The following is a 16,661-nucleotide window of genomic DNA, read 5'->3' on the forward strand; positions in this document are numbered from 1 at the left end:
TGATATCCTGCTTAATATAAATTTAAATATAAATAAAAAATTTAGTATAATAAATATAACAAAATAAATAAATATTTTGTCATATATTATTATATTTATTTTGTTTTATATTATTATTTTTTAATTTTTTTTTACAAATATTATATATTTTTTATTTGTAAATTAAAAGGTGTTTCATGCCTTTTAGTGCCAAGAGATGTGTAAATAAAATGTGTTGTTTATTGTTTTTCATTAACGTTACTAAAACATTTCAAGGAACTGCAAAGTTATTGCTCAGAGCTTGTATGTTTTGAGATTTAACTGAATTTAAGTTCATGTTTGAGTTCATATTGATCTCTCTGATTGTTTAATTGCATAATGTAGTCTTGTTAGGGTTGAGATTTCCTCTGAATCTCTGTGAGACACACGTGAGAAAGACTGAGGTATTTTTCTCTTGAGAAAACACGTGATACTCAATATACTCAAATGACTGGGTCTTCGTCATAATCACGGTCATTTTCATAGCCCTTCATCTGTGTGTCGTGTTTGTTTGCGTGCGTCTGACTGTAAACTCCGTTTCTCTTCTGTCACTTCCGTCATCCTGTTTAATAAAGGTTAGCTTTATATTCGGGCTCCTCAGTGGGCAGCTGGCATTAGGACCCCTGATTTCACACATCCCACCTCATCTTATCCGTCACTTTAGGCCTGTTTTAGACACAAGCTCAATCCGCCACGGCTGTGGTGTGTCATCATTCATCAGCCGCTTAAACAGAGTATGACAGCATCGCTGCGCTAATAATGACAGTCTCATTCAGACACGTTTCACTCAAATGACATGCGAACATTGACAGATTTTAACGGTTAATAGTAGTCTCTAACAACTGAATCAGATTGAATGAGATGAGTTTAATTCAGTTAAGTTGAGGTGAGATGAATTATATTGAAGGGATAGTTCACCCTAACAACTTTGGACCCATTTGACTTTCACTGTATTGATAAGAAACACCTAAACTTTTTTCAAAATATTTCAAAACATTTCTTTTAGAAGAAATGAAGTCAAATGGATTTGGAACAACATGAAGGTGAGTAAATGATGACAGTTTTATTTTTAGGGGGTGAACTATCCCTTTAAATTATTGAGTTTACGTTCATTTAAAGTTGCTGAAATGAATTTAATGAACATTTCAAAAGAACATTTAATTGAGCTGACTGAAGTAAAATTAACTGAATTCAGATTAAATTAAAGGGGTCATATGATGCGATTTAAATTTTTCCTTTCTCTTTGGAGTGTTACAAGCTCTTGGTGCATAAAGAAGATCTGTAAAGTTGCAAAGACTAAAGTCTCAAATCCAAAGAGATATTCTTTATAAAAGTTAAGAGTCACGCCTACCTAAAACGGCTCGTTCTAATGCGCCCCCACATATCTACGTCACTACGTGGAAATATTAGCATAATGCCACCCAAATGTTCACGTAAAGAAAGAAGGCGTAATTTGAGGAGAAACAGTAATGTACAGTATGTGGAAAATAATGTGTTTTTAACCTTAAACCGCATAAACACATTGCATTATACCAAATACACAAAATAATGTTCTTTTTAGCAGCATCATATGACCCCTTTAAATAACTATTTCCTTTTTTTATCAGAAACTGTTTCAATTTAAAAACTTAAGTTCAGTTGCTGCCTTAAATGTTTTTTTTAAGTATAATCAGCTTGGTTGAAAACTTAAAATTAATAAACTTAAATTCTACCAGACTGACTTATATGTATAAATGTAATTTAGCTGAAGTTAAAATTAATTGAATTCAAATTAAATGAACTGTAATTCTAGCAGTAGCATGAGTCTGTTATATATTTATATTTTATACATTTGCATTACAAAATGTATTTGTAAAATCAAATTTAACTGTAAAGTGTTTTTTGCAATATGCATTGTTAAAAGCTTTGCAGAAAGTCACACACACATAAAATTATGTATTATATACTGTATATAATATATATTTATATTATATATAAGATTAAGCAACATATTATTTGTAACATGTAAGACATATCATAATTCAGATTAAATTAACTATTTCCTTAATATTAGCAGTGGTATGAGTATATATATATACATATATATATTACTAATATGCATTGTTTTTACGGACAACACTTTTCTGGTGGCAAATGAGATTGTGGAGTGATTCAGTGTGACGTCTGTGTTCTGCATGCTCCACATTTCCTTCTCAAACTCTTCCCCGCCACCATCATAGGTGGCTGGATCTCATCTGAAACTTTCTCCGTCTGAGCTCCATTATTCTGACAGCTGCTGCTGCTCATTTTCCAGCTGAAGATGCAGCACTCTCCTCCTCTGCAGGGCTTCCTGTCTCTCTCCCTCCATCTCTCCTCACTTTCTCCAATCTCTCTCTCTCTCTCTCTCTCTCTCTCTCTCTCTCTCGTTTCTGTCCCTGGAGATGTTTCTCAGCAAGCTTTTGCTGCGACTCGTGTTTGGTCTCCCACACGCTTCTGCTTCATGAAACCACCTCTCTGAGTCTCTCCAAGTCCTCATCCTCTCTTTCTCTCCATCTCTGTGCTTGTTACTGGAAATGTTGAGAGCTGTCTTGCAGAAGAGCAGCAGTCTCTTTGACAGACTGTCCTCATGTCACTGAGGTTCAGTTCTTCATCTGTGCAGAGCAGCCGAAATGACCACCTGCTCCACAGCCCGCTCGTTTCATGTTTTTTTCCCCAGTGGCCTTGGATACTTAATTTGAAGAATGTATTAATTTCATTGGATTCCAAAAACTCAATCTGAGCTGTTCTCAGAATTTTTCATTTTGCTGTAACTCTGAAATCTCATTTACAGTCAAACTTCTTTAAAGAGACAGTTACAAAAATAATAATAATAAAATAAAAATCTTTTACTCACCCTGATGCCATCCAAGATGTAGATGAGTTTGTTTCTTCATCAGATTTGGAGAAATGTAGCATTGCATCAGTGTCTCATCAATGGATGCTCTGCAGTGAATGGGTGCCGTCAGAATGAGAGTCCAAACAGCTGATAAAAACATCACAATAATCCACAAGTAATCCACACCACTCCAGTCCATCAGTTAATGCCTTGAGAAGACAAAAGTTGCATGTTTGTAAGAAACAAATCCATCATTAAATAGTTTTTAAATTTAAACCATTGCTTCTGGCCAAAATACGTGTCCATAATCCATAATAACGCTTCCTCCAGTGGAAAAAGTCCATCCACTGTTGTCCTCTCACATCAAACTCCTCTCAAATGTTCGTTTAGAACAGTTTTGGACTGGTTTTGCTTTTGAACAATGCTTGATCTGTGCAGATTTCTCTCCTGATTCAGACGAGACAATTTTTAACTGGAGAAAAAAATATGGATAGAGGACTCGTATTTTAGCCAGAAGCAACTGTTTGAATTTTCTTAAAAACACACAGCTTTTCACTTCACAAGGCATTAACTGATGGACTGGAGTGGTGTGGGTTACTTGTGGATTATTGTGATGTTTTTATCAGCTGTTTGGACTCTCATTCTGACGGCACCCATTCACTGCAGAGCATTCATTGATGAGCAAGTGATGCAATGCTACATTTCTCCAAATCTGATGAAGAATCAATCTCATCTACATCTTGGATGACCTGAGGATGAGTACATTTCCAGCAAATTTTCATTTTTGGGTGAACTATTCCTTTGAAAACAGCTACTGTTTTGTAGTAAATCAACAATTATTCTATTTAATGCACTTAATAATGAGTTTTTGCATATAATTATTATAAACTCGTGAAAAATTCAGATCTATTTAATATTTCTCCTAAGAACCCCGGTAATCTCACATGCATTCGCCGTAGATATCTCAACAGTGTCGGTCAGACGGTGAGCAATAAAAAACCCTCTGCGTATTCAAAAGCCAGTGAATCTTAAAACTGCCTTTTTATGTGCTCATTCAAAACTTCCTTGATTCGTAATTATAATCTTCCTGAACTCAGACTCGAAAATAGCATCAAGAAAAAAAAAGGTTCTTCAAGAGGAGAAAGCGACTCCTGCTGCTGAAATCGAACTCACCTCCCTCATCTCCTATTCTTTCTCTGCTTCTCTTCCTGTGTTTCTCCCTGTGTGACGCTTAATTGCATAACTGTGTGTAGGCTGCTCGGGGCTTTATATAAGGAGGCCTACGCTGCAATCGGACATCATCTGTCTCTCCTCGGGTGTTATCTGGTTAGGGTTTGCGGTACGGAGGTTACTGACCCATCAGTTTTGTGTGCTGATGGCACTCGCTCTCAGATTCTCTTGCAGTGGGTTAGTGCTTGCGTTTGTGGGTGGTAAAGTCATCCGGGCCGGTGATGTGATGTTTATGTAATAAACCCTCTCCACAAACCTCAGATGGGTGTTAGAGGTCTACAACGTACACATGGAATAAACAAAGCAGGACTGAGATATAATAGCTGGCATTGTGCTGCTGAATGGAGCGTCTGGTTTATTCGGATACCGTTCACACCGTTGAACCGCTTTCCTCACAATTTCCAGGCAAGGCTGCGTCTAGCCAGAGGAGAATGTGATTTATTGTACACTCTTAAAAATAAAGGTGCTTAAAGGTTCTTCACAGCCATGCCATAGAAGAACCATTCAGTGAAAGGTTCTTTAAAGAACCATCTCTTTCTTAGCTTTTTATAATCTGAAGAACCTTCTTTCGCCACAAAGAAGCTTTTGTGAAACAGAAATTAATTAACCGAATTAATTTTTTAAAATGAATTAATTTATTTTATTTTATTATTTTGTGGGAAGAAAAAAAGCTGGAAGCTGGATGGAAATGTCAAGGTTTATGACTCACTCAGTGTGTTTGTGAAAGAAAACTCTTCTGCTCACCAAGGCTGCATTCATTTGATCAAAAATACAATAAAAACAGTTAAATATTATTAGAATTTTAAAAAGCTGCTTACTATTTGAATATATTGTAGAATGTAATTTATTTCTGTGATCAAAGCTGAATTTTCAGCATCATTCCTCCAGTCTTCAGTGTCACATGATCTTCAGAAATCATTCTAATATGCTGATTTACTGCTCAAGAAACATTTCTGATTATTATCAATGTTGAAAACAGTTGTGCTGCTTCATAATTTTGTAATAAATATTAATAAATAAATATTTGACTGTAAAAAAAATGTTTTTCTTGGCACAAAGAACAAGAATTTGGACTGTAAATTATGATGCAGTGATATTTGCTTGGCCGTCAGATTTTTTTTTTTTTTGCCGGAACATTCAAGCCCAGTGCATTTTCATTGTAATAGAGCTCAATTAAAGCACAAAGCCAGTTTTAAAAGATAAATGGTACACATGTTAATTAATTAATTAATTTACTGTGATACTATCAGTCTTCTAGTCAAGCTGATATGATGATTTGATGTGCTAATTAATTCCTGACAGTTTCAGGCACAAATAGCACCATTTTCTGAGAATGACAGAATAAAGAAAACCAACACACTGAATTTGTTAATGTAACACTTTCAAACTCTGTGTGTGTGTGTGTGTGTGTGTGTGTGTGTGCTTAGCAAAGCTCTCTGTATTGAGACGCTTGATGAACGAATACAATTACATGCACATTTCTGCTTTTGGAAGCTGCAAAGCCAATGTATGTAGATTGTGCTCGTGACATTTACCGAAGCAGATCATATTACTAAACCTAAACCTCACAGTTTCAGCAGTTGCACACTGTTACATGGTTACTTTTATGCCATCGCTGGCCTTTCTTCATTGTGAAGTGAATAAAACTCCGACGGCAGCTGAATCTACCTGTCAGATGGTGTTTGAGGAGGGGACGTGGGCTTCAAAAACGAGATAAAAATATCGCAAAGAGCTCTCATTGTGCCGGAGAGCTCTCTGACACCGCTAGAGAGGGAAAGGGCAAGAGGAGCAGGAATTAAAAAACATCCTCTCCACTTTGCCAACAGTTCCTCGCCGATTTAAGCACAGTCTGTCTTGTGCGCGAGCGTGTTTGGGGTGAGTAGGTGTCTGTGGATGAGTGGGACTGCCTGGTTGGACGTGTAGGCATCTGTTGCCATGACAACCATCTGCTGTTATGCATAAGCATCCTCTCGGGCTGCCCACACAGTGTCATCGCAACGAGATATAGAGAGAGCGAGCGTTTGAAGCAGTGACTACTGCACGGCTCATTGTCTGCGTGTTTCATGTAGTGCCCAGACAGAACCTGCAGAGTTTTTCCACAGTTTCTCTGCGGGTAAAAAGTGTTAAACTGTGCAGAGAGAACTGCAGAGCACATTTGCATTAGTGTTATAAACAGCGTTGGGTGTAATGCATTACTGAGCAATTAAGTACTGTCATTTAATCACTTTTCCCTTGAAAAAGTAATTGGATTACTCTTAATTTTTCTGTAATTTAACTACAGTTACTTCTGATGTTAAATATGTGACCCTGGACCACAAAACCAGTCTTAGGTAGCACCGGTATATTTGTGGCAATAGCCAACAATACATTTTCGATTTTTCTTTTTTGCCAAAAATAGAGCCAATATGTTTAATAAACAGAATTTTGTGAATGAAGGTCTTTCCGTGAAGTTTTTGCGTTTGTTGACCTGTCTCCTGTGTTATAGATGGACGCGAGGAGTTTGAGTGTTTTGGATCGTCTTCTCCTCACACACTCCATATGGTTGCAGCTGTCAATCAACCCTGACTCCGCCCACCAGATCCTGCAACGAGAGATAGTTGGGGTGAGGGAATCCCAACAGCCTCTTACAATCAAATCATCATGTTTAATCACTGTTATTCACAACCAAAAGTCATAATTACAGTAATCATGCAGTGATGCACCTCTGTATAACCTTTGACTGCATAACAATGTCCAGTATGATGGGTGTAATTTGCAACTAATCAACTAATTACACTTCAGATAAACACACTGAACTAGAGACAGCCTGCTGCATTACCTTCATATATAGTCATTTTATTTTAAAGTTTATTTTCTTGTACTTGATGCTGACATCTCAATATCTTTGTTTTATTCCATTATATATCAACTGTATTGTTATATGCAGTATAATAATTTAACATATGTACAACGTCATCTAATGAGAGTTAATGAATGCTGTATCTCCCCTCTTTGTCCACAGACGTTTCTGGTGTGTAAGTGTAGCGCCTCCCACAGGAAGGTTTTGTGTGTGCGACTGCAGGAGGGAGGAGTGTCACAGTATCCCATCCGTGAGGAAGACTCCAGTGAGTTCAACATGTCACAGCTTTTAAACTGAGCTAATGGTATTTTCTATCCCCTAAACCTGACAAACAATCCTTTGGTCCCCCATACTGTTTATTTGTTGTTGTATTGTGCTGCGGAGCTTCTATTATTATTAAGCACATTATAGACTAATTAAAATCCTAAACAACTGGTATTTTAACTTGCAATATAAGAGATTATTTTGTCTATGCATGTCTACCTGACATGCATTTTATTTACTACTCCCCAATAAGACAAGCTTGCACAATTTCACTATCCAAAAAAAAAGGTTTTATGCCTGGTAGCAATTTTCTATCTTACATTTTTGCATCTTCTTTTACACTGTTTAGCATTTTCTCTTGAAAGTTCTGTCCTGAGCTTCCCTGATCTCTGCAGACTAGTGGCATTTTACACCATCAGCAGGTAACACACATCAAACATTATAGGAAAATGATTCATGTAAATTAAATTCATGTATAATGTCATTTCTGCTCTTTATGTATGTGTTCAACAGAGATGTATTGCCTTTCCCACTTGAGCTCCCAGATGCAATTATACAGGCCACAACACACACCCAGCTGGAAAGCATTTCGCATTTGGGTTTAGGTAAGAATGCATGTTTATCATGACCATTTCCACCCCTCTTTCTGACCTTTTAAACTAAACTAGCCATTTTTTCTGATGTACCTTTAACACTTATATGTAAACACCCACTTAGCATTCTTAACACCCTCTTGCAACCAGCTGCAGCGCTTTCCTGTGCTTATGCCCACCTGGGGGTGTGCAGTTTTGTCCTCTATAGTTTTTAATTTTCCCATCCATCCTCCAATAACAACCTCTTTGCAAAGTTAGTGTTTCTTTTTGACAGCATCACAAAATCTGTTGAAATGTACTGCTAATATAGTGCTGAAATGTACTGCTCAAACTCAGGGATAATTGTTTGGTACTGGGAGCAAGAGTGACTTGACAACATTTGGCAAACTTTCCCAACACCTTACCCTTACTTTTAGTTACCAACTAACAAATACCACATGCCTAAGCAATTCCGACTTGCATGCCAAATAGCATCCTTATTACCATACCAAAACAGGGCAGGTCATGTTTCACAAAACAGATATTGCAAAATGCAAAATGTTATGTTTTCATGATACATTGAAGGCTTTAGTTTCGATAGGTACTAGAATATGTCACAAATGCTCTGAAATACTGTCTTTTCTTTCTCAATTCCACTCTTTGCAATCTTCCATGGCTTTTTCAGAGTTCTGGAGCTCTCAGACATCTCCTGGCCTTCCTAACGGCCCCCCTCCGCCCTCAACGCCCCACCGGACATTCAGATTGATCAGCCCATGTTTTGTAAACCCCCTGTTCCTTCAGCCTCCCCAACCCAGCAGAACTGCCTCACACAAACGCCACCGCTTTAAACGCAGCCTCAGGGTCCGTGTGTCCAATGAAACCTCTCTCAGCTTGTCGGGTGGAGAATCGGACCTAACCCAAGGGGAGACACATGGACAGAATTCCAACCAGGGCGGCCCGAGACGAACGGGAGGGTTAAGTGTGCTCAGGAGGACCCCGGCACTTACTCCCACTTCAGGAGAGGAAGATGAACAGATGTTGGGACCGATACCACCTGTAAGTTTATGTACCCTTGGCTGACTGAAATACAGAGTGAGTCATGTTTCCCTTTCAACATCCTTGTTGGTCTTGGGACAACGATAAGGGTTACTGTGGCTCAATGCTGGGATTCGGACATAGTTGTCCAACCCTTTGTCTTAGAGGTCCATTTTCTAGTTTTGCTCCAGTACACCTGCCGGGAAGTTTCTAGTGCTTCTCAAACCTGTCCTGGGGGCCCCCAACCACTGAATATTTGTATGTCTCCCTCATTTAACACACCCGATTCAACTCATCAGCTCATTAGTAGAGTCTGCAAGACTTGGGTGTGACCTTTGAGGGAGACATACAAAATGTGCAGTGGCTGGGGTGCCCAGGACAGGTTTGAGAAGCACTGCTCTTGAAGACCTTGATTAGCTGGACAGGGTGTCTAGCTATAATTAGAGCTAGAGCTAAACTCTCCTTAAGCCCAAAACACACTGCACAATTTTAGCAATCCTGCAAGATCACTGTGCGACATGGATCTAATAAACTTGGCTACGAGTGTGTAGATTGTACGATGACACCAATTAACTCGTATAATACGACGCACGTTTCTATAGAAGAAGAAAACGTCATCAGCATGCGCTAGTGGTAAACAAAAAGAGCATGATAAATCACACTTTAGCAGTTGTATTTTTATGTGTGCTGAAAAAAGTGGAAGCGGCGAAAGAGGAAGGGATAAGAGCTTGAGGTAAGCAGTTCTGTTTTAGCACCATGCCGCGTTGATTTCATGTCGCATTTTTATTGGCTGGTCAGTAAACGTGGATCATACCAGCAAACACACTGTGCAATGATCATGCTATATCGCAGGCTATCTTTGGTCACAAGGCCGTGAAAACAGCCGTCTTTGAATCTCTCTCACTGTACGACACAGGACCACCGATTAGGAGCCACGATCACAGAAATCGTCACGATTGTTTCACAATGCCAATCTTTCGTCTAGGACAGCCGAAAATCGTGCAGTGTGTTTAGGACTTTAGCTCTAGAATCTTTAATCCTGCCCTTGGCCCTCCCAGGATTACACACACCTGGATTAGGGTCTTAAACAACATTAGCAACCTATTATTTATCTCTGTTTTTAGGGCTAGTTAATGGTTAAAGTGGGGGTAGGCTTGGGGTTAAGACTATGTTTGCTAGGATCAGTGCATTTCTGGATCAGTGTTCTTGTTGGTGCTGGAAGTCTGATCATTCAAATAAGATTTCAGGTAGGGCTGGACAATAATTCAATATCAATATGTATCGCGATATAATTTTTTTCAATAACGGTGATATGATTTTTAAACACGGTATAGGGAGGAGAGGAGGTTAGTCCAGAGGGTATCCAATCCTGCTCTTGGAGGGCCACCTTTCAACAGAATTTGTTCTAGTCCTGATTAAACGCACTTGAACGGGCTAATCAAGGTCTTCAGAACCTTTCGGGCAGGTGTGTTGGAGCTAAACTCTGGAAAGTGGGAAGTAGCCCTCTAGCAGCAGGATTGGACTATTAGGCTTTGAGTGGTATATGGCAGGGGTAGCCAACCCAGTTCCTGGAGGGACACCTTTCTGCAGACTTCAGTTCCAACTCTCCTCAAAAACACTTGTTGCTTTCAAGTGATTCCGAACACCTTTTTTAGGGTGTGTTTGATTAGGGTTGGCGCTAACCTCTGTAGTGTGGTAGCCCTCCAGGTGTAGGGTTGGCTTCCCCTGGGATATGGGGTTGAGCAAAATTCTGATCAACCCTCATTTCACTCTCATATTAGGGATAGTTAATAGTTATGCATATGGAAAGGGTTTAGAGTGTCTTTGTTTTACAGTAACATTGTTTTGGGACCAACAAAATGCAACACAGCAACACATCCTATTTGGCTAAATCTGTGGTTTTCAGTCATGGTCCTGAGGACACACTGCTCTCTTTTATCTGACACACGCCGTTAAGTTTATGGAGCTCCTTTCGAACTAGCTGATGATCATAAATAGGTGTGTTAAATAAGAGTGATGGGTCTCCAGGACCAGGATTGAAAACCACTGGATTAAATCAGAGTCCCCGTGCAACTGTGCTGTAATTAGCGCGGGTGGAAAGAGGTTTGCACAAATATAACCGTTACTGGTTAACTGCCTCCTACAAACAATTCAATGAAATTCCACATACTGTGCCTACACTGCACTTGTGGTTCTGGAAGGTCATGATCGTGATGTGTGTTTGAAACTGTTTCCCTTGTGCCAAGTTCTAAAAATAACATTGTTTTTTTACCTTACCCCCCTCCACATCGTGTGGTTCTCTAGAGTAATTCCTTACCCCAGCAAGGCAACACTGACTTCAACAAAGATACTGAAGATGGTGAGGTGTGTCTGGCTTTGGAAAGGACTCGAGCCCCTTCCCTTGCTGAACTGGACAGCAATAGTTCCTTCAGCAGTCTGGAGGAGGAGGAAGCCCAGGCGGACCTCGCCCACCAATGGCCGCCTGCCGCACGTGGTACCCGTTTTCCCTCAGCAAACCCCACATCGACTCTGCGCCGCATGACTGCCGCCTTTGTTTGCGTGTTCGCTCCTGAGCGCCGAGTTGCCAGATTGGTGGACGAACTCTCGTGCGACAAGCGCTCCACATTTGGGTCGCTGGTGCAGGACTTTTTAGAGAAGCAGAGGCAGGAGATGGAGGCCTCAAAGCATAGTTCTGCTGTGGAGCTGCTTCAGGGGATGAGAAGATTTCTGTCCCAAGCCAAAAGTCTCCTTCTGGAAGCAGGAGAAATAGAACCTCCAATTGAGACACTGGTGCCTGAGAACGAGAAAGGTAAGGAGGCATCACTTGAGTTTTAATCAGTGACCCAGTGTTGATGCATTACTTCCTGTAGCTCAAACAGTAGAGCAGATGCTAACAATGCCAAGGTTATGAGTTAAATTTCCAGTGAAGTTTTAAAATGTATATCTTGTGTAACAGAGGCATCTGGTAAGACCTGCGCAAGTAAACCTCACTCCCCTGATTTCAAGAGGCGCACCAGCGACTGACGCTAGACGCTGTGGTCTGTAGCGTCCTTGTTAGCATGCCTGCCTCCCATGCCGGCGACCTGGGTTCGAGTCCCTCTCAGAGAAAGGTGTTTAGGACCGGAGTGATTACATTGGTGCCGTGACCCGGATGGGAGTGAGGATTAGGGGGGTGAGTGTAAAGATGGCTATAGACTGCGGCCTTTAACGTCCTTGTTAGTGCGCCTGCCTCCTATGTCGGCAACCTGGGTTCGAGTCCTGGTGACCTAGGTTCGAGTCCTGCTTGGAGGAAGGCGGTTAGGACCAGAGGGGTTACATTGGTGCCGTGACCCAGATGGGAGTGAGGTTTAAGGGGATGAGTGTAAAGACCGCTATAGGCTACAGTCTTTAACATCATTGTTAGCACCCGCCTCCCATGCCTGGGATTACATTGGTGCCGTGACCGGGGTGGGAGTGAAGTTTAGGGGGGGTGAGTGTAAAAAGTTTTTGGTTACCAGACCAGCAACCACTAGGCCAGGGGTTCTCAATTCTGGCCCTCAAGGACTACTTTCCTGCAGAGTTTACCTCCAACCTTTATCAAACTCTTCTAGTAATTCTAGTAAACTTTCTAGTAATTCTGAAGACATTTATTAGATTGTTCAGGTGTGTTTGATTAGGGTTGGAGCTAAACTCTGCAGGAAAGTGGACCCTGAGGGCCAGAGTTGAGAACCCCTGCACTAGGCCATACCACCCCCAATTTTAACCAGTAATATAGAATAGAATATTAGTGAAAATAGACCTGTTTACTTCTAATTAAAGAAAATGTGAGTAATTTGGCAGGACATTGCTAGAAAGTTGCCTGGATGTTCTGAGCGGTTTGTAGATGGCCATCCCTATGATAGTCTCTTCTTTAAATTTGTCTCAAGTCCCTCTTTTAATGTCTTTTTGATGTCTTTAAATGAGTATTTGCTCATTTTAATGTCTGTCAGGTGGAAACTGAAGGTCTGATTGTTCATGAAAGTAAACAATCAACAAGACGCATGATGCATCATTCGAGTTCTGTTCACAGCACAAATGGTGCAGTTAAGTTAATTTTAATTAAGTTAAGTTTAATACACTAGGATGCACTAGGAGTTTGTTCAGATCATTAACCCTAATCATGAGCAATATTAATTGTGATGCTTGACTTGGCAAACACCACTAAGGCTTTTACAGGAAGTAAATGACTCAACACTATGAATTGCATCATGGAAACCAATCAGTAGGTTTTAAAAACTTTTAAACCACTGGAGTGGATAAAAGATGTGATAGGTTTCCTAGAATCCTTTGAAATAATTAATTTCTGGAAAATAGCATTAATGTTTGAATTGCAATGTTACATGTAGCTTTTATTAGCACAGCTGTAACATAGTTTTGGTGTGAGATGATGACTCCCATTCTATGATGTACTAAAATGTTCCTTGCAGAGTTTCTGTAGGAAAATTTGTTACCGTTAATGCAGCATGCTAACTTCTGGCAGCACAGCAGAGCTTAAGACACAAGCTAAAGTTACTGTAGCTCTATTTGTATACTGCAGAACAATTACGTCAGTCAAATAAGAAAATCCAATCCTTTATAAGCCTGCATAGCTGGGATTATGAGCTGATTATGAGATATCTCCCCCAAATCAAAGCAAGAAATTTAAAAGCCGGCCACATCCCCGGAGATGGATGCTGTTTCAGATGTTGGTGGAGGCATTCGCATTTTCCACTTTGCATTTATCATTAGCACATAGCACATTCCCACGCATACTTCAGGAAGCGTGTGGAGAGAGAGAAGATATAGAAGGAGGGATGGGGAGGAGATTTTGCTCAGTGCACAGATTTTCTTGTTTGCTATAATGTGTCTGGCTCTTTCTTCTGCTGTACAAATATTAATTTGCTATTGAACAGAGCTTATTTATTTTCGTCAAGCTGCTCAGTGGCTGTGTGCCTTTGTGTTCACTACCAAGGACATAACCGTGTTTAAATAGAGCTACAGGAAAAATGTGCACGTTCCAAATAGCTTTAGGCAAACATGAGTAGGCCAGTATGCAATCTGTGCCATATCTTCTCATTTTCTGCAAAATCAGTGTAAGACGTAAGTATTCATTTTGGTTGATCAAAGCATTATTAAATTAGAAATGAATATATGAAGAAATATTCTGGGTTCAATAAAAGATATGCTCTATCGGCAGCATTGACAGAAAAATTTGCATGCACAGTAATGCATTTACAATGTTAGTCTACAGCCCAAGGCCTTGCACCACAATAAACATTAAGATACAGACTATTTCTAAAGTATAGCGACAATATTTTGTGTGAAATTCATTTAAAATCACTAACCTTGTCTATTAAAAGTTGCATCCAATATTTCAATCCCTGACAAGGCCATACAAAGCCAGCAAACACTGTAAATGGCACACAAAGAGACCAGAAAGAGACTGTTATCATTCAGAAATATCCACCCACAGTATTTCACAGGGACAATTTAGCAACTTTACAGCTTTAAATAACACCATGTGCTTTACCAACAATAAAAGATGCATATTTCCTGTCATGTGACCCACAGATCTTGCCCTGGAGAAGGCTCTGTTTGGCTGCGTGTTGAAGCCGTTGAAGGTTCAGCTGCAGCAGATGCTCGTTTCCCTCCACACTAAGGATGGCTCCTTACAGAAGATCACAGACAGCTTGCTGGCCTACCAGGAGGGGGCGCTGGAGCGCCTGGCTGTACGAGTCGGCGTCCTGGACATTCGCGGCATGGACAGAGCGAAGGCAAAGCTCACACTGATGCAGCGCAGCCATTCGCCCATTGACAAGGTGCTGCTTCTGCTGCAGGTGTGCAAGAGCGTTTACAAAGCCATGGGAACACAACCTGGTGAGCAAAGATTTAGATACTGGTTTGTCATCTTTAGGGCAACTTTCGCTGTTTCACTGGTAAATCACTGTTTTTTTAATTTTCAGATCAGGACGTGGGGTCTGAGGACTTCCTACCAGCGCTGTCCTATGTGCTAGTTCAATGTAATATCCCGCAACTGCTGCTGGAGACGGAGTACATGATGGAGCTGCTTGAGCCGTCATGGCTGACAGGAGAAGGTAAAAAAGAACTCGCCTCAAAAATAAACACATACAGACTCTGTTTAAAATCCACGTTTGTTAGACTCACTTCTAACGGATCCAATCAGCAGACGGCACTTTTATGCTCCCGTGTAAGATAACCGTAAGATAATTTGTTAGATAACAGGTACTGCATGCATCCTTCACAGAATCCCGGACTGGGAGGGACAGAATCAAAGGGATATTCAAAGGCAATTATAAATATGCAAATTTGCATTAATTACAGGGAAATGTCAATCAAAATGGTTTCATTTAAAAATGAACCAGCTCTAAAGATCATGAAACTCATGATTTTTACAATAAAACACAAAACTTTCAAGACAGACCTACAATGAGCTCCGAGCTGCAAGTGGGTGTGATTTCCACATCATTTATCATTTATCTTCATCAGCTTCAGTAGCCATATTCCCAGTGAAGAACTACACTACCTGAACAGAGCGACAGTAATCAAAAGTTGCTGTTACCATGGAAACCCAGCAGCGAACACACTTCCATAAAGTCTTATGAATTATGTAATCCAGTTGATCTACCTACACTTTAAAACTAGTTATGTGCTCTCTTTATGAATTTAGATTTTCTTTACAAGTTTTCATTGTTGATGTCCCTGAACTGAGGAGTTTTTATGGGTTTTTGTTTGTAGGTGGATACTATTTGACGAGTGTGTATGCCAGCCTATATCTGATCCAGAGCAAGCCTGGGGCCACGCCCACCTGCAGTCTGACCAATGAAGCTCAAGAGTACTTGAGGGAGTGGAGCAGGAGGCGGGGGCAAGAAGCCAAGACCCAGAAAGACAATCAGCTGAAACAGGTTGAAACTATAGACTGCATATATTTTTTCATATACAGACACACACACACACATTTATATATATATATATATATTAGGGCTGGGCAAGTTAACGCGTTATTATCGCGGGGGGATGGAGGGATGTTGATCAGTACTGGCTTGGGATGAGCGTCATCACGCGACTCAACCAATGAGAGCATATGGGGTGGACCTAAGACTGCAGCAGCGCTCACATGAAGCACTCACGACTTCATAAGTGGGAAATGGTAAGTTTCCAATAGCACGTGAAGACAGCAGAGAAGCGCTCTCGCTCAGCACAGTGGAGTGCATCGTTTTGTTAACTTTGTGGTTTATTATTTTGAGTCGTTTGGGACACGGTGACACACGGCCCTCTCGCAATATATTGCTTTACAGATCTATCGCTTTTGCCGCTCAGAAATGTTCACGCAATCATGCTGCACGTATCAGAAGTTCAGCGCTCCGACACTACATGCGTAAAATGTATGTGAACCCTAACGGTTCCAACTGAACCGTGCTCTGGCCCACCTCTTCCAACCGAGCCAGGGACGGCTAAACGAACCGTGGCACGGAGCAATCACACTAGTCCAACGAACCGGGATTTGGGGGTCAAACGCACTCGGGCACGATTAAGATTGCTCAGTGTGAGTACACCCTTATTTTCCCGCATCCCGCACACACGAGCCTCTACCCGCCCGCACTCGCCCATCAAGTGTTGTCCCGCGCCGCACTCTGCTGTGTTGTATTAGTTTAAGTATTTGCTAATGACTGTTCAAATGCGGAGTTTTGCGCATCGTGTGTGTGTGTGTGTGTGTGCGCGAGCGAGAGAGAGAGAGAGAGAGCGCGAGAGAGAGCGAGACAGCGAGAGAGAGAGAGAGAGCGCGAGAGAGAGAGAGAGAGCGAGCAAGCGAGAGAGAGAGAGAGAGCGAGAG

General features: G+C 40.9%; 1 protein-coding gene across 2 annotated transcripts in view; it reads left to right on the forward strand.

The window, feature by feature from the left end:
- LOC107696729 (ras and Rab interactor 3-like) overlaps window positions 1–16,661 on the forward strand; it is a 23,092-nt gene that overhangs the window by 3,422 nt on the left and 3,009 nt on the right. For both annotated transcript variants that reach the window (XM_016497209.1, XM_016497210.1), the window contains 9 exons: window positions 6,588–6,704; window positions 7,104–7,206; window positions 7,555–7,627; window positions 7,719–7,810; window positions 8,463–8,833; window positions 11,117–11,621; window positions 14,381–14,686; window positions 14,773–14,904; window positions 15,566–15,732. In XM_016497209.1, coding sequence (XP_016352695.1) covers window positions 6,588–6,704; window positions 7,104–7,206; window positions 7,555–7,627; window positions 7,719–7,810; window positions 8,463–8,833; window positions 11,117–11,621; window positions 14,381–14,686; window positions 14,773–14,904; window positions 15,566–15,732 — 1,866 coding nt within the window. The remainder of the gene's footprint in view (window positions 1–6,587; window positions 6,705–7,103; window positions 7,207–7,554; window positions 7,628–7,718; window positions 7,811–8,462; window positions 8,834–11,116; window positions 11,622–14,380; window positions 14,687–14,772; window positions 14,905–15,565; window positions 15,733–16,661) is intronic.

This window comes from Sinocyclocheilus anshuiensis, unplaced genomic scaffold (assembly GCF_001515605.1).
Source record: "Sinocyclocheilus anshuiensis isolate Anshui unplaced genomic scaffold, SAMN03320099.WGS_v1.1 scaffold1091, whole genome shotgun sequence".
NCBI classification, from domain to species: Eukaryota; Metazoa; Chordata; class Actinopteri; order Cypriniformes; family Cyprinidae; genus Sinocyclocheilus; species Sinocyclocheilus anshuiensis.